The sequence below is a fragment of the Orycteropus afer genome, unplaced genomic scaffold (assembly GCF_000298275.1).
Source record: "Orycteropus afer afer isolate SDZICR_OR568_19922 unplaced genomic scaffold, OryAfe1.0 scaffold00352, whole genome shotgun sequence".
In the NCBI taxonomy this organism is placed as follows: domain Eukaryota; kingdom Metazoa; phylum Chordata; class Mammalia; order Tubulidentata; family Orycteropodidae; genus Orycteropus; species Orycteropus afer.
The window spans coordinates 2887952-2911967 of record NW_006921939.1 but is presented as its reverse complement, the minus strand read 5'-3'; the positions used below and the strand labels follow the sequence as shown (position 1 = coordinate 2911967).

Here is a 24016-nt window from a genome sequence, read left to right as displayed (position 1 = left end):
GATACTGCCTTGGAAACCCAAGGAGGGGTCGCTATGAGTCGGGGCTGACTCGATGGCACATAACAACAACAACAAGGACTTTTAACTAGTTTACTTAAGTTCTAGTAACTTCTCTGCTAAAACTAGCTGTGTGACTTTTGGCAAAGTCACTTCCACATATGTGCCTCAGTTTGTGGGAATAGGTGACAGTAAAAGATAGTACAGTGGGGTGACCTGAGACATGTTATTTCATCTTTCTAAACCTCAGTTTGCTCATCTGTAAAATGGGGACAACAGTAAGACTTGGCTCATTGAATTGTAGGAAGATTAAGTGAATGAATTCATGAAAGGATTAGCTCAGTGTTTGAGCTGCTATTACTATGATTATTATGATCCAGATATTATATGTAAGAGAAGTAAAAACATTTCCATGTACATGTAGACTTGTAGATGAATACTCATTGCAGGTTTATTCTTAATGATCATAAAATTGGAAAAGAGCCAAGTTGTCCTTCAATGGGTGAATGGTTAAACAAACTGGTACATCTATACCATGGAATACCATTCAGCAATAAAAAGAAGCAAATCACTGATACATAAAATAACTTGGATGACTCTCCAGTAATTATGCTGAGTGAAAAAAGCCAATCTCCAATCTCTAAGATTCCATTTACACTAAATAGGATTAGGGCTGAGGTGGGGGTGGAGATTGACTATAACCAGGCATGAGGGATCTTATCAGGGTGATAAATGGATTGTGGTGACAGTAGTACAAGTGCATGAATTTACTAAAACTGATTAAATCATTCACTTAAAAATAAGTAAAATTTTTGTATCTAAATTATACCTTAATAAGATGAGATTTTTTAAAAAATGATCCTATATTTAAAAACTGGATCTGTGCAAGTGTAATTTTGTTGGACCCCTGTAAACACCAATCACGTGAAAGTTTTGGATTTTTCACTTACCGAAGGATGGGCTGCTATGTATCCATGTGCACTTTTATCTGAAAAGTGAGGATCAAGAAGTCAATATTATTTCATAAAGATTCCCTCATTTAGAATTCATTTCAAAAAAGAAAAACAACAGCAACAAAACTGCATACCTTTGACCAAAAGGAAACTCACCAATTCAGTATTAAATAGGTATTATGACAAATGACATAGCTTGTTTTTCTTAAAATAGCTTTCAACCTCATCATATTCTCACAAAGGCATTTTGCACACAGTGAATATCATCTATATGGAGGGATGGGGAGATTACCTGCTCCCGAATTCTACACATCTATATCCAGGATTTCTCTCCCATTCCCTCTTTCCCCTCTCCCTCTCTCCTACACTCTTCCCCTTTGTCCCTGCCTTCCTCTTTCTCCCTTTCTCCTCCCCTCCTCCTTCTCTCCCTCCCTCCCAGCCTGCCTTCCTCTCTCCCTCTCCTCCTTCTCCTTTCCCTCCTACCCCATAAGTCTCAACACTAGAGCATTCAGAAGACAAATGGTGACTTTCATTCAACTCAGTATAGTGCAATAATTCAGATACTATTAAGTTCTAACATCAGTTGTCAGGATTTCATCTTTGGAAGAGAGAGAGAAAGCCAAAGGGTTAAACAGTAGTGGCTACTTGAAGTGAAGAACAAACTCTGAGAATCTGAAGGTGTTAATGGTTACACTAAAATGGCCTCTAGAAATCACCTATGGGTCTACACTGAACCTGAAGCACTACTCTTGCTCTCTTTTATTTTAAGCATTGCTTAATGTGTCACCAAGTTCTCTTAGGTATTTTATTTCTCATGGAAAACTAAGCATCATAAAAAAAAGCTGTCCTTGACAGTTTTATTGTGTTTTCAACTTTGAATAGCAGCAGTTAAGCAATCTTCTCATTAAAAATAAACAAATAAATAAAATCCTATTTAGCATGTTGAATGGCATATGCCCTCCAGTTTGAACTTTGATATTTGATGTAGCCAAATCAGACAACTCTACACTTGACTGGTCCAAGTGTATCCCTGTGTTGTTCTTAAAGAGATTTCTAGACTATCCTATACTGAATCCAATGTCATGAGGTAGATATACCTTTATAGCTGAGGCATTAATGACAGTATTCCCTTCTTTCTTTGTTGCTGTTTGCCAAGTTGTTGATTATGACACATAGCGGTCCTGTAGGACAGAATAGAACTGCTCTATGGGGTTTCCAAGGTCGTAAATCTTTATGGAAGCAGACTGCCACATGTCTTTTCTGTAGAGCAGCTGGTGGGTTCAAACTGCCACCCTTTCAGTTAGTAGCCAAGCGCTTAACTGTTGTGGCACCAGGGCTTCCTCTTCTTTCTTTAGGTATTAAATAATAAGTTGTTCTAGAGAGACATGCCAGATGATGATCTTTCTCAAAATGAAAAAAAAAAAATTTTGGTACATGTTTTTCAACTGTTCACTGTGCAAATTTGAACATCAAAGCTCCAAACAAAGGCCAAGTATATACATGAGCAAATAGCATGGAGATTTGGCAGTTACATGGCTAATTTGATCACTCTTGATAGCAAGACATGGTTTCCTTTTTCAGTCTGAATTTGTGGTTTCATCAAAATAATCTGGAAATCCCTGGAGAGAACAATCGTGGGAAAAGTAAGGGCTGCTTATGCACAGGGAGACAGCTCAGGGGGCAGGAGAGTATGGAGGGATGGACACTGGGAAGAGGTAACTATGGGGAGGAAGTGGGAGGGGAGCTGTTGCATCGTGGTAAATTTTGGTCAATGACATGAGACAAAGTATATGTGAACTGCTGTATGAAAAGTGAATTTACTCTTTAAATCTTCGCCCAAATCAAAATAAAATAATTAAAAAAAAAATCTGGAAATCACAAAATTTGTGCTGTGTCATCATGGGGCAAAGCAATGAATCTAACAGATAAAATAAACCTCAAGAGACCATGGTTTGCTCTATATAACTCTTATTTCATGAACACACCACTAAACCTAATCCTAAGTGACCGAGTGTCTTCATGTCAGCAAAAAAACAAAGAAATAACTGCAATGGCTGATTGAAAGTGACAACTACTGCTTCACTGAACAATTCTCTTATTTGGTTCTAAACCTCACTCAAGTAATATAAATCTCCTAACATCACCTTCAACTTCTAACTCATCTTTCAGTTTGCTTATGTTGAAGACATTTGGAGAAGAAACTGGAACTGACTCCAAAGCCCTACAGGAGTGTTTTCATCATGGGACCCTAAGACTGGAATTACTTCTTTGCTTTTGGATACCTACACTTCCTCTTACCTCCTGATGTAAAGCTCATGTATTTCTGGTTGTTAACTGTTTCTTTGGAATCATAGAATTTGAGAACATCTAGAACAGCTTGTGGGTTCTTCTTCTGTTCCAGTTTTGTTATGTTGGAGGTTTGGAGTAATCGTGCCCATTGCTCAGGAATTCCCTGTGGACAACCAAAGGGAAAGAATGGCAGCTCAGAACATTCAGCAGTTTCATTTTCAGGTTCCAGTACAGTTCTTCACCAAGAAGCCCATGCTACCTGTAGGATTACACTTGGGAAACTGAAGTTACACTCTAGATTTAAAGTTAGTAACTTAACAATGCAATCATTCTCTTCTCTAATCAAAACACATAGGTAAAACTAGGATCCAACTTAAAAAAGGGTGGGTGGGAGTATGACTGTGATAGAAAAAAAAAAAGCACATGAAAATCACCTCCATATTGACTCTGCTCATCCATGAAATGATGTTTTACAGCTTAGCTTTTTTTTTCTGGTGACTCAGGGCAGACATAGCAAGACTTCTCTAAATTTGTGCACAGCATAGTACAGTGCGGATCAACGGATTTTATAAGACTGAATAACATAAACTGTTTCTGGGCAGATTTCAATCAGAATATCTTTTGCCATAAGGGAAAGTCCTCACCCTTGGTCAGTTTATACTTTGTGGTTACAAAATGTAATTTTTTGGATCTAGAGCTTTAATAGAAAGGGGGACTGGGAGGAGACAAAAATAGAAATGTGGAGGAGCAATAACCACTGAGATGCTAAGTAGTACATTAGTGCTGCTTTGGGCATTTTCCCTGCAGCTTTCTCCAGGGCATGTCCTCTTTCTCCTTTTCTCCTTCTTCCTTTTCCTCCTCTCCATTCATTGGCACAAAGAACCTGGGGACCACAAAAACCATGCCAAAACCTTGTGAGAATTTGCAGTAATCTAAAGTATTTAGAGCAGAGAGGAGGGAGTATTTGGAACTCTAATCAAGGAGAGTTGTAAAAATTACACAGAGAGATTAGTTTTGCATAGAGCATTCAGCATTCTTTCCTATATGTTCAGCCTGCAGATGTCTCCATTTCATATTTATCCGAACTCCAAGAGCAACTTGGAGAGAAAAACAGATACACTATTCCTGGAGTGCATCTAGATACAATTTATGTGGCTTTGTCCCATGAAGTCTCGGCAAAACAATGTGTGACGTGGGCCTCCAGAGTTTGGGAATGACAACAAAAAAGTGAGATAAGCCAAGCAACAACTCTACTGCACACACATGAACCTGCTGCTGCAGTGCTATGACATCTCAAAGAAGCACTTTGATGCAAGCTTCTTTTGGGCCTGTGACGCACCTCTGGGAGCTTCCCTGGGCACATCTGTGAGCCATAGAGATCTGGCTGTAATGGACGTAAATAAAGAAAGAAAAGAAAGTTAAAACAGAATGTGGGACAACTTAGAAGGTGGGAAGGAGATGAAACCAATGGGTTTGAATGGGGGGGATCCCTTCTAAAATGGGGCAATTATGAATTAGGGAGGTATTAACTAAATCAGGGGCAGGACAGGCTACAGGACAACAGATTTAAGAAAACAGAGAAAATGACAACATTCCAAAGTTTGGATGGATAACTCCACCTTTGGCCAGATACTTCCTCCATAAATAAAAATTACCATTAAATGACTGGAGAAATTACTAAAAGGCAGAAACATGAATTTGGAGGAAAGAAGGATGGCATCATGAAAATCTTTGACGATAATTTGTAAGTTGGTTTTATAGCTAGGTGATCACAGGTAGCCAATGGCCATGTGATGAACTTACAAATTTCAGTTCCAAATTCTGGTTAACCAGTTCCAGTTTCACATTGGAAATGTCTAAGTGGCTAAAATCCAAAGGATGGCTATATGGCAATGCTGAATTTAACATTTATTCTCCCTGATGTGATTCTATTGTTCTAGCTAAAGTAATGGCTGGCTTAGCAAAAACTAGATTAAGGATGTTTCCACACAGCCAGACTCTACGTTTGAGTGTCTTAGACAATTAAGACCAAGGAAAGGGAAATCGTTTCATTTCAAACCATACATGAAAATTTTCTGTTTTAATGTGGCAGTTCCCAAGTCCCATTTCCCACAAAATAAGATCAGATATAAGGTACCAGCTTTGTCTAAACAAAAATATATCTCCAGAACTACAGAAACATGCTTCGACCCAAATGATTTGATTTAAGATGTAGGTCCTTGATTCCTGGCATTTGGGGTTACTCCAAGCACAGTGAAAGAACTTTTTTTTTTTTACATGCATTCATCACGCATATGATGCTAAAGCCTTAAGCCAAAAAGTTGAACTCAGGAGCCCATGCACGATCTCAGATCTGACTCTAAGTGCAATTAATAGCATTTGGTTAATACTGTAATGGCCAGAGGAGTTATTAAGTGTTACAGAACCAGGAATGCATTGCACATAACCACTAGAGCAGATATCATGGCATGATTATTATCATCATCATTAAAATATTTGCAGTTACTATACATTTTCATGGCACTTCTAAACTTTTGTGATAAATAAATAGTCGTGTCATCACTAGACAGCAAGGAAAATATGCTGTCAATTGCAGAAGGTCCTCCAGATAACTATACTTACCACATGGCTATACTGCAGACATAATTGCCTTTTTAAGTTGAGACAAGCCACTTAATCAATGAAACCTGATACTTAACTTTGAATATTTGCCACAAAGGCAGATAGTCAGAAACCATCATGTTACTCTAAATTGAGATACCAATCCCCAAAGCTAGACAGCTAATGGAGACCTAGGATTTTGAGCATCAGAAGCAGGAGCACATATCAATGCCTGACCATGTATACAATAACAACTAGACATACACCAAGCTGGGGATTTTCTAGTGTAGCCCAGGAGAATGGCAGCATGATATAACAGGCCAAGCATATATCTTATCATAAGAAATGACAATGTATATCACTCATACCATTTTTCCCTCTGATTGACTTGAAGCGACTGTCACAGGTCTAGAGGTCTGGAAAGGGGAGTTCTGAAGTATTTGGGACAAAAATGGTAATATAAAGGGTAAGGACTTAAATAATTTAATACCTCAAATTTCATCTCCCAACTTAATTTAGCTTTAGTGCCCAAAGGGTGCATGATTATATGGGTCAATCAACTATAGTGTATGCACCGGACAACACACAGAATCAGTGTCTAAATACTCAAAATAATACAACCTTGTAAAACAAATGGACTAGACAGTTCAACAAATCGCTCAACATTCAACCTCAACAACTGTAACAGTCAAAATTAGTAATATGACCTTCATCAACACACACTCAATGGATTAGGAATTAGAGGTACTGTAGTAATTAGGACCTAGTTCTAAGTCCTACCAATAAAATTATTTTTAAAGATTTATTATCATTTGGTACTTTTTAACTTGGTAAACATAATAACCTAGCAAATCTCAATCAGAGATTAAGACAGAATTTAAAAATATGTGGACAAATAGTTATAGAAGATCTTCAGAACTAAAATAAAGTATTTTAGATTTAGAAATTTAGTCTGTGTCTGTCTATATATAATCGATAACCAACTAATAACTGACTGCATTCAAACAGCTATTTCATTTCAGATTGAGTTTTTGGGGTTTGAGAACAGTTCTTTGTGTTTGGTTTAGTTTGATTGTATCAGATTGTTTCTCAAATAATTGGAAAGACTGTCCCATCACATTCTACCCCACACCCCTCTGATTAGTTCTTTGGGTTTTAATTGACTATAAAGTGAAAATGGTTGGTGCTTCAGTCAGCTGGTGGTGATTCACTTTCCTTCATTTCCAGTCAGAACCCAGAAAAGCATAAAGAAAGTTAAAGATAGCGAGATTGTATGTACATAAGATGTCAAGCAGGTTGGAAAAAGTGAGAAGAATAAAACATCGTTAAGAAAACCAGAATGCCATTTAAAAAAAAAAATAGTGAAGGAGAACATTTTCACCTCAAAAAACAGAAGAAAAACAGAAAAATATGGAATGACAAGAATAAAACATAAGAGAAGGTTAAATAAGAGAAACACAGAGAAAATAAGAAGATGAAAACCAGAAAGATAAAGTTCTTAAAACAAAAAAGGAAGAGTAATTAGATAAAACTTTTCTAAAGCTTAAGTTATTTAATAGTTTCAAAAGTCAGAAAAAAAGTTATACCTTTGTTATATGTTTAAAAAAATCTACAATTGTTCAGATTATAATTTTTTTTTTCTGGTGGTAATGATGGTGATTGTAGTAGTGATGGCGATTGTTGTGGTGATGGTGATTATAGTGGTTATTTACTTTTTAGGTGTCGCTAAGAGACAAATCTCAAACTATAGTAGAGAAAGGAGGTTGGGCTCAAACTCAAGAGCATTTGAACAACATCTCTGACTTAGAGGATGAAATTGGTTAAATCTACCAATGCCTCAACTATATCAATATTAATATTTCTTAACGTTCTCTTCTGTTAGCTACTGAGAACACAGAAAGGGTCAACTCACAGCACGTACAAGGCCAAGGTTTCCATTTTACTCTCATAGTGCTTACTTCCCGAATTAGGGGAAAAAAGAAAAAAGAAAAGTTGGCTGTCAATTCAGTAACATGGTTTACTTCTCTAAATCAAATTCATTTGTTCACTCTTTTTTCACTTAATGACATGACACAATCTAATCACTAACCATCATGTTACAAAACAAGAAATTCAACTATTGAATATCTAAATTTCTCTCTGATGTAACAACCCAAGAATTGACAATGGTTCTATCAAGGATTTTTTTTTCCCCAAAATACATGCAAAATTACTCATTATTTCAGAATACACATTTTGATTGAATTCCTTACTAGTATGGAAAAGGTAGTTGATCTTCCTGGGGACATGTTTCTAGCCACATCTTTTCCTTCACCCATCTAAAAAAAAGATGCCAGATCTTAAAAAAAAAAAAAAGTATAAAAGGTCATAGATCTGAGATCTTGTCCTATTTGAGTACTACAAACATCCAAAGAAAGTCTGGGTCTATTGCTATTATATGTCCAGAGAATTCTTATTGGTATTTATTGTGGATTTATTATCATATATCAGCATGTAACTACTAAAGCATACACAATTTATCTATCAATATTTCTTTGTGAAACACAGGATTTGCTTTTTTTAAGGCCTACAAAATAGATCCTAAAAATAAACTTTGTTCTTTAAATCAAAGGAAGAATAGGTCAACTTTGCTGATATTTTTGGTTAGTGTGGTTAGCTGATCTGGGCAATTCAGGTTTCAATGTAAAGCCTGAATTATTTAGATGGATTGTGCTCACTGGGAAAATTGAGTAGATGATTCTCTTATTCACTCCAAATGATAAAGAATGGTCTCAAGCAGAGTTAGTCTGCACAGAACTTCATCTCATATGTCATGGTAACTCAGTATTTTCAATCAAGTTGAAGACTGGGTAAAGAGGGACCAGATGTTTTGTTGAGATAAGTAAAATAATTTTGCCAATTGTATTGCCACCCTCTATTTCTATTTTTGATTATCTAGGCAAAACTCATCTTACTTGAAATCATCAAAAACACTAAGTCTCACATTTTGAGATGTGGCAATTCTTTCTTGAAACCAATTTTCAAAAAGGAATTTTTTATGGCTTGCAAAAACAAAATAAGGAGCTTACTTACAGTGAATTCCCCGGTGACTGCATCAAACCCCACATGAATCGTATGTTCAAAGTCTGAAGGAAGAGAAATCTCTGGGCGCTCTTTCTCTTTCTTCTTATTGGCTAAAGGCAAAACGTTAACATGTATTTGTTTGCGGTATACTTTTGGCATCCACAAGTTGTACAATTAGGTTCAGCAAAGCAATTACAAAATTGAAAGACAATTGATTCCAACACAATTTTATCAGTATCAAATGCAGAAAGTCTAATTTTCTTTGCAGAAGTAGCTGAGAGTCTGACAAACTCGTTATGTTCAAATAATAAAAAAAAATTTCCAAAATCCAATTCAAACAAAACTTCAGTCAAACTGATTTGTGCCCTTTATCAGTCTAAATCATGTAACCAATAGATATCAAGGTATATTGTGTTTAGCTGGTTTTGCTGGATCAAATACCACTTACCAATATAGAAATTGATTACATTCAAATAAAGCTAAGGTTTACTATTAGAGAGGAGCAGAAAAATGTTTATGCTATCTATAAAACTGTTATGCATTGTTTCCATTTTAATCATAGCTAAATATCAGCTACAAGCACACCCCATTTTATTATGGTTTGCTTTATTGTACCTCATAGATACTGCATTTTTTACAAACTGAAGGTTTGTGGCAATCCTTCCTTGGGCTAGTCTTCCTTCAGCATGTGCTCACTTTGTGTCTCTGTGTCACATTTTGGTAATTCTCAGAATATTTCAAACTTGTTCATAATGCTATTGCACACTCAATACACTACAGTATTGTGTAAGCATAACTTTTTTATGTACTGGGCAACCAACAAATTCTTGTGTCTCTCTTTATTGTAATATTCACTATATGACAGTGGTCTGGAACAGAACCTTGATATACCCCCAAGGCATGCTTGTAACTAAAACTTCTTTAATTTACATATTTATATTACAAAGCGTATCTTTTTTAAAAAACTTTTTATTGTGTTTTGGGTGAAAGTTTAGAGAGAAAATCAGTTTTCCATTCAACAATTCATACACATTTTATTTCATGCCATTGATGGCAATCTCCACAATGTAACATCACTCATCCCACTTCCTCCCTCTGTTTCCCATTTCCAATCCTCCTTCTTTCTTATCCTTTCCTGCTTTCTGAACTTTGTCCTTGGGCAAGTGCTGCCCTTTTGATCTTGAGTGGTTGATTGTTCTAAAGAATGACAAACCTCTCTAGAGTTATTGTTCAACTTATAGACCTGTCTATTGTTTGGCCGAAAGTTAAGCCTTGGGGGGTGAGTTTGGTTCCAGGCTTGAAGGGTGACTAAAAAAGGCCATAGGCTTGGGGGTTCCAACGGTCTCTGTCCAACCAGTTAGCCTGTTTTGATTTTGAGTTTTGTTCCACATTTTTCTCCCACGCTATCCAGAACCTCCTACTGTGATCCCTTTCAGAGTGGTCAGCAGTGGTATCCAGCACCATCTATTTCTTCTGGTCTCAGGATTCACATGGTCCATTAGTCCTTTGGACTGTTTTGATGTGTCTTTGAGTTTCTTCACTCTTCTCTGCTCCAGACAGGAAGAGACTAATTGTTGCACCTTAAGTGGCTGCTCATAAGTTCTTAAGACTTCAGCCACTACTCACCAAAATAGAATAGAGAATATTTTCTTTGCATATCTTAATAAACGGTTGGTCTTCGTTCAAAAAGGACACAATGTCCAATCAATAATATTACAAATTTTGAACACTAAAACAGTTTTAATTATTTCCTACCCAACACTTTGCTAGTAAAAAGCAACAAATTCCTGTTTTTCACTGAATTAATTTTATTTAGTACTAAGAAACCCAAACCAGTTCCCTGGTTTGGTCTTTCTACTTTGTAGCCATTTTTCCATGCTCTTATTATATTCTATCCTATTAACCATTCAAAATCATTGTCTTTCTCAATTAGCAAATTTTTAATAGAGACACAATTATGAATAACAACATCAACACTTAATTCAAAGACTTTAAAATATAATCACTGAAAATATTAAATTGGAAGCTATAATGAAATCAGTCCTTCTGGAAATACATCCCAGAAAGAAGTCATTGTGAAAACATTCCAAAATGGCATCTCGTAGATTCCACAATAAACGTTATCAGGAGATTTGTGCAGATATCTCTGATAAGGCTGCATGTCCCACTCAGAAAAATACTACTCACACTCCCAATACTGGCAAGTCATCCTGAACCAGGTTTACCTAGTTGAAACCAATCAACTTCAGAATTGTCAGGGTGGCCAATTTAGAACATTTTGATTCAAATACTAAACGATCTCTCAGTCTGAATTATAGGTAACATTCGCTTAACCATATGGATTGAAAACTTTTCAGGTTTAAATGTCATCCATGCTTTCTTTCTTTCTACCCTCAGTGTTCCATATCTCCAGTTAGAGGACAGAGAGATGGGGCAGAAATAAAGGCATTCCCGTAGTGAGAGAGAATATAAAGGATTAGGAAAGAAAGGTGAATGAAGGTGACAAGGGCCACTCAAAATTTTGGCTTGCTACAGAACACATTTTAAAAGATACATATATGCTATGTAATTTAACCTCAGCACAAATTCCATTTTTACAGTGAGGTTACGTTATTAATGAATATTATGCTAATTGGCCATTTGACTGCTAACCAGAAGGCTGGCGGTTCAAACGCACCAGCCACTCCTTGGAAGGAAGGTTGGGCAATCTACGTCCGTAGTGATACCGCCTCAGAAACCCAAGGAGGGGTTGCTATGAGTCGGGTCCAACTCAATGGCACATAACAACAACAATAACAACATGCTAATTGGACAGTAAAGTTTGGAGCTTTCAGTTATTACTGTTATGTCCACTGCATGTTTGTGGACCACAACAACCATTTATATTATTCAATTACTATTTTTACTTCTTCATAAATACAAATGGTACAATCAGCTTTTTGCTTGGCTTTGGTTCTTGCCACTCCAAAAAAGATGCCCTAGTCTTAACTACTGTAGTCTTCTTATGTTTCCTATTTCCTGGTATCTCTTCATGTTGAACATGGATAACTACCTCCCTTTCCACTTCCTTGACATAGTCTGAATCTCCTCCTCCCTTAATAATCATTCTCTCTTGACTAAACATTGCTTCTTCTTCTGCCTTTCTTGGCTCAGTCTTTGGCCTTTAACAATCTTTTCTCTACGCTCATTCCTCTTGGATCGAATCATTTTCAGACACTAATTCATGTTAGATAATTCCCTAATTTGCAATTGGCAGGAGTGGATACAGATTTTGGGGGGCCAGAGACTATATACTTTGGGAGGGGGCTCCCTTTAAGTAAAAACAACCCAACATTACAAATAAAAAATGCTAGGGCTCCTCTGTAGAACCTTCAAAGAGTCTCACGCAAGTGAGGAATTCTGTAGAGGAAGCTTCATTCACTTCATAAGAAATCTACTCTTGGTGGTTGGTAACCTTTCTGGGACCAAGACCATTCTGAAAATCTGAAGAAAGCTGTGGAACTTTTGCCTCTAAAAGTGCACTATACACATATACACAATTTTGCATATAATTTAGAGGTTCTGGACTACAGGTTAGGAACTCCTACCTTAATCTATATCTCCATTTTATCAACTTGCGCTCATTATCTCTCTTGCAAGCAAATAAACTCTCTCATCCTCTATTAGCACTGGTTGAACATGTGGAACATACTGACTTGGGTCTAAAACACTCCATTTGGGCTGAGACATGCTGGCTCAGTGGTGTCTCCCTAGAAGGCCACCTGATTGTCAGTCACTTGACAGCCTAAACATGCCATTCCAGAAGGGTGGAGGTTCAAACCCACCAGCCACTCCTCGGAAGGAAAATTGGGCAATCTACTTCCATAGAGATACCGCCTCGGAAACCCAAGGAGGGGTCGCTATGAGTTGAATTGACTTGAAGACAGTCAGTTTTTGTTGTTATTGTTGTTGTTAAGTTTAATAAATCAGGGAGCCCAAACTTTCACCGACGTTAGTGTTCCCTCTCTCAGTGAAATGATACCAGTCACCACCCAGATAATTTACATCATGTAAATTATGTCTCTTTCTCTGGGAGGCTCTAAACATTGAAAAGATTATGATCCCCCTCCCCAATCTGTAATTCAAGAAAAACGATCCTAAAGCACAAAACTTGTCAAAGACTTCCTATTACTTGGTTCTACAATCAACACCAATGGAAGCAGCAGTCAAGATATCAGATGACATATTGCATTGGGAAAATATGCTACAAAAGATCTCTTTCAAGTGCTGAAGAGCAAAGATGTCTCCTTGAAGACTAAGGTGCGCCTAACCCAAGCCATGGTATTACATGTGAGAGCTGGACAATGAATAAGGAAGACCAAATAAGAGTTGATGCTTTTGAGTTGTGATGTTGGCGAAGAATGTTGAGTGTACCATGGACTGCTAAAAGAACTAACAAACCTGTCCTGGAAGAAGTGCAGCCAGAATACTCCTTGGAAGCGAGAATGACCGAACTTCATCTCACCTACTTTGGTCATGTTGTCAAAAGGGACCATTCCCTGAAGCAGGATATCATGCTTGGTAAAGTGGAGGGTCAATGAAAAAGGGGAAGGCCCTCAACAAGATGGATTGACCCAGTGGCTACGATGGGCTCAGGTATAGCAAGGATCGTGAGGATGGCACAGGACCGGGCAGTGTTTCATTCTGTTGTACATAAGGTCGTCATGAGTCGTCATGACGTCATGAGACGTCATTTCTGCATTTTGGGTGCCCTTGCTTTTTGCTGATTGCCTGAAAAACATGCTTACTCTGCTTAGTGGGTAATCCAGCACTGGGTCCACTGGGTCCCTAACCAGAATTCAGGAGTCATCTTTGACTCCTACTTTATTGCTACAGTAATTGGTCACCAAATCCTCCTTGCTACATTTGCTAGACTGTTTCCAATTTTTCCCCTTTCAAATCATTTCTCCACTCTATGGCCAGAGTAATCTTTTAAAAAAACACAAATCTGAATGCATTCCTGACCATGTTTAAAATACTTAAATGGATCCTCATTACCTCCCCTTAGCAATAATCTCCAAAGGCCTGCATCTCTACCTTACCTCTCCAGCCTGTAATCATGCCACGGCTCCCACTCTCCCATACGCATTTCACACTCCTTGAACTGCCAGGCTTTCTCTTACCCTTAAGCTTTTACACAAGCTAGGCCTAGTCTTGGAAAGCCTTACTTCTCCATATCCTTTCCCCTTTGTGAAAATAACTTCCATTTGTCCTTAATTTTGAGATGTGTTCTTGGGCTTCCTGTCCTTGGGCAAGGCTTTTTCCTGTCTTCCTCCGCAGACAAAGTTAAATGCCCCTCCCTTTGTGTTCCCATGGAGCTACCTATTGCACACTCTGAGTTTAGCACTTATCAACAATGAATTGTTATTTCTTATTTACATATTTATAGTTCTAGCTAAAGTTTAAGATACTTGACAACAGAGATAGGATTTTACTCATTCTCATGTTCCTTACCACCTGGCTTGGCTTGGGCCCACACAAAGAATAACTATCATGTATGGAATTTTCACTATGTGTAAGTGATTCTGGGATTATCTTATTTGATCTCCACACCAATCTTACAAAGTAAGCTTTATTGTTACTATATTGTTATTGTGTTATAGATGAGGAAAGTGAGACTCAGGTTAAATGACATACCCAGAGTTACAGAGCTGTCAGCGGTCAGAGCCAGCATTTGAACGTGGATTCCCACTGTGTTTCCAGAACTTACATTCTTAACAGCTACACTATTTATTACTCGAGTGTCATCTAAAAGAACCTCAATAGATTGGAGCCCTAGCCCTCAGAAAATGTTAACGACTGAATGAAGCATAGATGGGAAAAGTCTGTTTGTTTCTATTTTCTTTTCTTATTTTTAAGGAACACTAAAGTGTCTGTATCTCCCCAGAAAATTCTGTGAACATTGATCCTTTGCTAAGAGTCAGCCTAACCTAAGTCTTAGGCTGATATGGCTAAACCCAATCAGTTCTAGAGAACAGAAGCTCAAGTAAGTACCACTTTCTAAGCTTATCACCCACATTTTATGGGAACCTGGAACAAAGGCCACAAATTGCTGACCACAAACTGCAACTAGCCCTTGGCCTTGGGACCCTCTGAGTGTGCATGAGTTCTGGCTGTAACTTCAGGGGCTAGCTACTCTAAGTCTCTCATCTTAATGTCTTTCTCCATTCTACTACCTTCTGAAAAAAAGGAAAAGTTATTCTAGTTATCTGTCATCTGTTACATGCCCCTTCCCCAGTATTCTATGCTTCCTTTAGTGGCTAGAACTTGTCCCACCATAAACATATTGCCTTTACATCCTAAACCATTTCATTAAATGTCTCTTCAGCTCTTGTCTTAGATTCTTAAACTTCATTATGCATCACTCTCAATTGGGACACTTAAAAAAGAGAGATGTCAGAACTTCATCCCCAGAGATTTGGACTCACTTAGTCTGAGGCAGGTCTATCACCTTTATTTTCTAAAGCTCCTCAGATGTAGCCAAGGTTAAGAACAACTTTAAACCCTACTGTCCACCCATGATACCACTTTCCCATATAATTCTGGTGGAGGCTGCTCATTCTTCACCATTTCAAGTCTTGTAGGACTGGAAGGATGGAGAAGGGCCAGGTCTCCCACTTTTTGCTACAAATTGTTGATTTGAGATCAATGCTCTGCACTTACCAATAAAATCTACTTTGAGGTCAGTGCCATTTAGTTCTCCTAGCCAGGTCTGCTGTTCATTGAGGACTTTGACTCCCAGTCTTTCTTTCTACACTGAAGGCTGCCTCACTCTGTGAAATACATGTAAATAAATGGACACTTTCTTCCCACCCTTTTCATATAGCACATTAGCCTCCCTTAACTTTAATGAATTTCACCTCTATTCCACTTCTGCACTCCACTGCCATGGCCACCCTTTAAACTAGTGGTTCTCAACTAGTAGTGCACATCAGAATAATCTGTAGAGTTCTATAGAATACTGATGTCTATATCCCACCAAGAACTTACTATATCAGAATGGCTTCGGGTGAGATCTGAGCAAATGATTTGTTTTAAGTTCCGTAGATGATACTGATGTGCAGCCAGAGTGGAAAATCACAGCTTCCACAGGACTTATCATTACTCAGAAGGATTCTTTCTCTGAAATATTCCCACTATTATTTCATTCTCTGAGCTCAACCTCCTATCCTGCTCTAGTCTTCAAAGTCTTTCAAACTCTCACCTGTCCTTTGATCTCAACAAGTTCTCCAGTGTCCGAATCCCTCCATTTTCAGCCAACCTCTCAGCTCTCACCTTGATGCGCTTCCATTTTATCTAGCCTGGGCTCTATGTTCCATCACTTAAATTGCTCTCTAACCATTGCCCTAGAAACTCTCATCCTTTGACCTCCTCTTGCATTCATCTTACAAAACTCTATCTTGACAAATTCCACCCATTTAACCATTCCACTTCTTTACTAAGATTGCTAGTAAAAAATCAGATAGCTATGAAGATTGGTTTACTATAAAGGTCTCAGACCTTAGATAGGCCATCATTGGTGCTTGGCAAACTTCTTCTTGTCTCATCGTTCTCTCCCACTTCCATCACTGGATAGTACAGGATTTCGCCACTTTGCTCAAACTTCTTTCTCTTCCACCTCCTCCTGTCTTACTTTCAGCAGACCATATGCCTTCTACTTTACTGAGGAAAATTGAGGCCTTCAGTTGGGAACACCTTTGATTTCACTTTTTCTCCAACACACATGCATTTATTCCCACCAGTAGCATCATCTTCTCTTCTCCCATCTCCCTGGCAGCAGTATCCCACCCCCTTTTGCCTAAGACTCTTCCTTTACAGGTGCTTTAGATCTCAGTCCCTCTTGCTTCTCTGGGAAACTCACTCCAACAAGTTTCTCTTCTTTTCTCTTACATCTTCAATCTCTGACTATCCGCACTTTCTTTTGGGCTTAAAATATATTGAGATCTTTTTTGTCCTTAACAATTAGAACCTTTCTGCTATCTCACACCCTCCTTTAGCTACTATAGTCCCTCAAGCTTTTCCTTTCTTAGCTAAACTTCTTGAAAGGGTAGTTTAGACTTTTTAAACTCCCAGTCCTTAAATAACTGCAATGACTAATGACTTCTTTAGGTCACAAATTAACTTCTTGACCAATCCAATGGTTACTCTTCAGTCCTCACAACCATTGACCTCTCTGTCAAAACTGACCTAGCCAACCATTCATTACTTGAAACTAACTCCTTCCCTCCCCTTCTTTCATATGTCACATTCTTAGATTTCATTCCTATTTTTCTGGATTGTCCTTTTCTATCTCATTTCCAGGAGCCTCTTTCTCTATGGGTTCTTTAAATAGTATTCCCAATGAGCTGTCTTACGGGAGCTCTGGTAGCGTAGTGCCTAAGGCACTTGACTGCTAACCAGAGGGCTGGCAGTTCAAACTCATCAGCTACTCCTTGGAAGGAAGGTTGGGCAATCTAGTTCCATAGTGATACCACCTGGGAAACCAAGGAGGGGTCACTATGAATTGGGTCTGACTCGACAGCACGTAACAACAACAACAACATGAGCTGTCTTAGGTCCTCATCTCTTCTCATCAACACACTTCTATGTTGGGTTATCTCATCTACTTTCATGGATTTAAGTATCATCTACTTTAGTGACTTCTCCATATGTAACTCCAGCCCTGACTTCTCTGTTGCATTTCTACCCCATGTAATTAACTGGCTACTGAACCCTTCCATTTGGATGCCCCACAGGCCTCTCTCACTAAATATTTGCAAATATAAACTAATTCTCCATTGCCTTTCCCTTCTTAAAACAACATGAATCTCCTCCTCTTCCTCCTGTGTTCCCTAGCTCACCTTCCTCCGACTAATCATCCAAGCCTGATTTCTGGAGTCCGTCTTTGATACCCTCCTCCTTCCACCATCACATTAGTTGCTAGATTTATTAATTTTTCCCCTTAAATATTCCTTTCACACTTTACCTTCCTTCTATTCCTACTGATATTGGCCTTTGGGCCAGCCCACATCTTCTCACTTGTATGACTACAGCAGCCTGATTTCTCTCCTGCCTTCCATCTCTTACCCCCTCCCTCCAAGCCAATCTTCTTTCTATGGCTACAAATCTGATGTCTGTCATTCCCTATTCCAGTGTCCAACCCCATTGCCTTCAGAATCACATTTGAAGTACTTAGCATGGCATATATGGTCCTCTGGGATCTGGTCACCAATCACTTCTATAGCTTCATTTCCTACCTCTCCCCTGCTCCCACTCTATGTACTAACTATTCCGAATTATTTGTAGTTGTAGTCATAAAACCTCAACTAATAGTATGTCATGTTTGCTGTTGTCATAATATTGCTTCTTCTGCCTGGAATGCCACTTGCTCCTAACCTGGCTAGCCATATTCCTATTTTAAGACTCACCTCAATTCAGGAGTCACTTCTTCCAGGAAACCTTACCTAATCTTCTTACCCCTCTTGATTAGATGCCCCTCCTCAGTGCTCACTTTTTTATGGTACTTACCACACTGAACTCTAATCATTGACTGACTAGTCTGTGTCCACTACTAGGTCATCAGTTCCTTAAAGGCAGGGGCTGAGATCTACTCACCTCTGTACCTCAGCATCTATATAGAAAAGTACCTGACACTCAATAAATATTTAATGAACGAGCAAATGCTCAAACAAATGAATGGATGAATGAATGATCTTCATTATATGAAATCAGATCCAATATATGGAAACAAGTCATGCTTATTTGCTATCATGTGCTTGTGGATGAGGAAACAGTATCTGCCAAGAAGGTGGGGAGGGCATGTTTTGAAGTTGTAGTTGAAGCTATTAATGATAGTGTTGTTGCTGTTTTTATCCAACAGTGGGGATGACTCTGTACTCATTCAGGACTATCACTTGTGAAGTGCCACTTTGGGGTCAAAGGCATATACTGACCACACAGCTGGACAAGATTCAAAGTACAGCCTGTAGCCAGAGAGAGAGCAAAACCACCAATTCTTCCTCAGATGAAACCCCTGGATGATGCTATGCTTGCCTTCTGAAAGCATTTTAGAAAACTGTCACCTGAGTCTTCCTTGTTGTATAAGTTGCACTTGTCATTGTCCCATAAAATTCCTGGAAATTTTGTTGGGCCTTTTCATTGGATGATATATGGCTAACACCAGCATTATTTCTTACAACACTTTCTAGCCCTTTAAAAACATAGCATGCAGGAAAAGAAAAGGAATGATAGAGGACAGGCATAGAGAAATGCTCTTGGATAAATTCATCCTGAAAGCACAAAACAATATTTATAAAAAAACAAAAAAGCAATGGCAAACATGTAAAATGTTATGGCATATGATGTCATAAAAAAGCAACATTTAAAGCCAGATTAACACCAAAACCTAAATGCAAAATATCATACAAGGCATACTTTTTAAATTCAGAAATAATTTTTCCAAACAAACAACAACAACAACAACAACAACAAAAAAAAAAAAACCACACAGGCTGGCTAGTTTTAAGAAGCAAGCATTTCACAACTCTGGCTCTAAGAACAGCTCCCTCTTGGCTATCGCCCCAACTTCCTTTCCTTTGAGTCAGTCAGTGGGTCAGTTAATGAGTATTATATATTGAATTGTGAATCAGCATAGTGACAGGTTATGCTGGGTGACTCATTAGGAGTTGAAGTAATACTCTATATCTGCAATCTACCTGGGGAGACTAAGCTTAACAAAGGAGAAATAGAAACCAACACTACCTGGTCAAAGAACTCAGATGCTAAATTGAAAAGTGTATAAATGCTATACAGTGTTAAAAGAAAGGAAGGTCAAAGACATTTCTGGTGGAAAGTCAAAGCTTACTGGGGGAGGCAGGACTTGAGAACAGGTCTTAAAGGTTGGTTAGAAGGGATGGCAGGAAGTAGAAATGGATACAGCATATTGATGAGGAAGTAAGAACACAGAGGTCAAAGAGAATATAGCTTGGGAAACCAGGAAGGAAAGAAGAAATTGGAGATAATAATAAAGAATGTGCTTGAAAAAGTTTTTGAGCAGATGAATGAAAAAGCGCTTTCCAGAACACAAGCCTCATGGCCATATACTGCTATTGAGGTACACATGGCATGGTGGGGCTAGCTTTACAATTACTGCTGTTTCATTCAGGTTGAGGAGGAGGATGAAGAGAGGAGGATGGGGAGGACCTGCATGTAACTGCATCCATTGCCTCCAAGACCACTTACTGGGCTTTGCTATAAATTCTCTCTGTATATGTGTGTGTCTTATTTCTGCAACTAGACTGCAATTACCTGAGGACAGGGACCCTTGTCTTACATGTAGTACCCTCCACAACATTCAGCACAGAGCTAGCACATAAAGAGTAGGCACAGATATATTCTGACTGAAGTACATAAGTGTTTAAAAGCATGCTCCTGAATAAGCCTATGTTAGCAGCCAATTCTGTTATATCTGATTTTTGCATGAATGACAGAGCTAACATATTAGACTTGTGCTCGGAGTCAGCATGCAGCTCAGATTTATACATTGGCTGGTTGAACACATGTCTCTATCCCTTGGTCTTCCACGAAATTCTATGAGATAAAAGAGGTCTAATAAAGCACTTTGTTAGGAGTTCTTTACTGGAGTCACTGGAGTTGGAGCCCCCCACCCCCTTGGGAGGTGCCCTTATCCCATAGGCCCTTGCTGGACACCAGCAACTATCCTCCCTCTACTTCCTGTTGTCCCCTCCCCCCTGCCCAGGTAAAATCTATACTCAATGTTTATGTGCTGAAGCCAAACATCTTTTACAGACATAGGAGCTGTTTCTGGCAGAGGCAGTGGAGAGATTCAGTTTAAATACCCGTCGTACTACAATGATTGGCATTCATCTCAATATCCTTGAGCTTTGCCCTGGGAAAGCCATGATGGAAAGACATTGTTGTTGTTGTTGTTGTTATGTGCCATCAAGTTGGACCCGACTCATAGCGACCCCTCCTTGGGTTGCCGAGGCAGTATCACTACGGAAGTAGATTGCCCAACCTTCCTTCTGAGGAGTGGCTGGTGGGTTTGAACCGCCAGCCTTCTGGTTAGCAGTCAAGTGCCTTAGGTACTATGCTACCAGAGCTCCCTGGAAAGACACAGAAGGTTCTTAAAGGGTTATCCACTTCCTACGAATAGCAACCTTGACTTTTCCTAATAGATGTTCCTTAGTGACAATATCACTCTTTAGTTGGGTAATGGGTGCTTTCAGAGGTTCATTGATTTCTCCAAGCCACTGAAAGGCTGCTAGTCAAGGCCCCACAAAAGTCATGTAAAAATGCTGCCCTTGTTTTTAAGAGTTAAAATGTTTTAGTGTCTACTTAACCACCAGGGAGGTAGGGTTGTTTCCCTTTTCATTTTTAAAAATGTCAGTCTGCACCATTCTTTGATTTGTGGGTGAGCAAATACACTGAGCCATAACCGTCCAGAGGAAAACCTTCTGAAGCCTTATATCTGGTAAGAATATTGATCTATCTCAGAACACTTCTTCCTATGGAAACACTAGCCCTGCAGGTGGTCTCACAGAGGGAGGCACTCATTGTGAAAGCAATAGCCTGGGTATGATTTCTGCAAAGAAGGTACCACTCTCTGGCACTTCTGCTCCAAAAACAAACTATCCTGTTTGAGGGCACATTATGGGGGAAGATCTACAGAATTTTCCTATCTCCTGGATTTATGAAAAGTACAATTTTCCTTTACATACAGGGGAGAGACTCTTTCTCTAATTAGCATTTTTTTAAAAGAAAGAATGCTCATGGTGTGCCTTCAAGTTTGTTCTCCCCCCCCCCCAATGGAAATTTTGAAAGCACTATGTGTTCACTGCAATGGAAAGTTTCACATAAAAATATAAGATCTTATTGTTGACTCTAAATCTGTTAAAAATTGACAGTGTCAAGTGGGTAAAAAAAAAATTAAAAGTTCCACATAATATATTTCTGGCTTAAACCTAGCATCTTGAGTAAAATATATACTAATTCTGAGCAGAAAAGGAAGTAGATATTTAAGTGAGGAAGAGGGCCCAAATATCCTTTACATGAGGGATTATGGATCAATCGCTGATAGGGACTCTCATATTCTATTTTAATATAGTTCTTTAATATTTTAATTTTAATAAGCCTCAGGTATTATTTTATACTTGGAAAAGGTTTAGAAGCCCCAAACAGTAACACAGAAACAGGGAAAAGACAGATTATCTATTTTACAAAGACTTACTTCCTGTGAGTGAGTTAGGCCTTTAGGAGGAATAACTTGTAAAAACAAAGGTCTGAGGACTGTTGTCATTGCAGACTAAGAAAATGGGTTGGATCTACCTAGGCTTCTCCTGGTTCTGTTAAAATTTCATTTTTCATGTATCACATTGGCTAAAACCCATTTTCACAAGTTTCCTAACATCCATGTTATGGTAAGCTGTGTACTGTTCAACATCACTGGATTTGGAGTCAGGGGACCAAAACTCTAGGTCTGCCTTGCTTTGTTATTAAGTAATAGGGGGACTTTGTAGAAGTCACTTAATCTCTCTGAACTTCTCTACCTTCCTCTGTAAAATAGCGATAATCTACCTTACCTTCATCATAGGAAGTTTGAAGGAGATAACTGATATGAAATGACTTTGAACATTACTGTAATATTCATATACTGCCATCCAAAAATACATCATCATGTTAGCAATACACTAAGTAATGGGGTGACTATATTCACTGGAGAACTAAGTACCGGTAATCTGGCAATTTTTAGAATGGGGCACTTTTCATCATATGAATTATGTCCTTGGAAGTATAACTACTGAGAAAGAAGATGAAACTGGGCTGTTTTAAACATTCACTGCCCTTGTTATCTTTTATTATATTAGTAAATCCCAGAAGCATATAGTTAGGAAGTTCCATGTTGTTGTTATGTGCCGTGGACCCGACTCATAGCAACCCCTTCTTGGGTTTCCGAGGCAGTATCACTATGGAAGTAGATTGCCCAACCTTCCTTCTGAGGAGTGGCTGGTGGGTTTGAACTGCCAGCCTTCTGGTTCTCAGTCAAGTGCCTTAGGCTCTATAGTACACTAGAGCTAGCAGAAATTATGTTAACCCACTCTCCTGCCTTCAAGTGGAACCTGCTAAAGTCATGAAGAACCTAGAAAATTTCACCCTTGGTCTGATTATCATAGCATCCAATGGGTCTATCTGGAATTCCATTATGTCTAATTCCATTTCCTCTGGTGGAATATTAAGCCCATTTCCTCCTGATGGGTCTTTAGTAGCTATGGGAATTTATGTCCTCCAAAAATTAGCACCCTTTAATGTACAGATAAAAATTCAAAGTGGTACCTCACTCTGCAAGAGAAGTTGCAAGCTCAAGTCATAGGCCTAGTGTTCCATGTGATGATGGGGAAAAGAAAATGATGGTCCCCATGTGAGCCCTTTTAGTCACTCCCATTCACACATGCAGACAGCCCTCACCTTCAAGGATATCATCTTTAAAAACATGCAGCAACAGTGATCATTCTGGCAAGTCATTAGGAAGTTGCCTGTTACTTGTTGCCCAGATCTTCCAGGCAACACAAACTGGTTCCACTCTCATTTGCATCCAATTCACATGTGCCATGATTTCAATGGTAAACATTTGAGAACAAAAAGCAAAGATGAGGTAATAGCCTAACTGGACTCTCCTGCAACAAACAGATAATTATACAGGGTACAAGTCTGAGAGAGAGAAAAAAGGCTTCATTTACTTTAAGGAGGAAAGAAACTTCATATTCCTTAAAAACAAAGAACATTGCCATCAAGTTGATCATATCTCTAAGCAAGTGTCAACTTTCCTCTTTGCAACATCTCATTTTAATGTTTTCTCCCACTTTCTTCTCATTCATACTCTGTATCTTCTCCACCTTCTAATCTCCCTCTCTTCAGTTATTCTTCTCTGTTACATCCTTCCTTTATTGTATGTTGTTGTTGTTGTTATGTGCCGTTGAGTCAGACCCGACTCATAGTGACCCCTCCTTGGGTTTCCGAGGCAGTATCACTACAGAAGTAAATTGCCCCATCTTCCTTCTGAGGAGTGGCTGGTGGGT

The 24016-nt window shown here is 38.7% G+C and overlaps 1 protein-coding gene across 1 annotated transcript in view; it reads right to left on the bottom strand.

The window, feature by feature from the left end:
• Positions 1-24016, bottom strand: part of PAK3 (p21 (RAC1) activated kinase 3) — a 116024-nt gene that overhangs the window by 84850 nt on the left and 7158 nt on the right. The window contains exons 2-6 of the mRNA XM_042782507.1: positions 8913-9013; positions 6209-6271; positions 4579-4623; positions 3249-3402; positions 948-985 (exon numbers count right to left, since the gene is read on the bottom strand). Coding sequence (XP_042638441.1) covers positions 948-985; positions 3249-3402; positions 4579-4623; positions 6209-6271; positions 8913-9013 — 401 coding nt within the window. The remainder of the gene's footprint in view (positions 1-947; positions 986-3248; positions 3403-4578; positions 4624-6208; positions 6272-8912; positions 9014-24016) is intronic.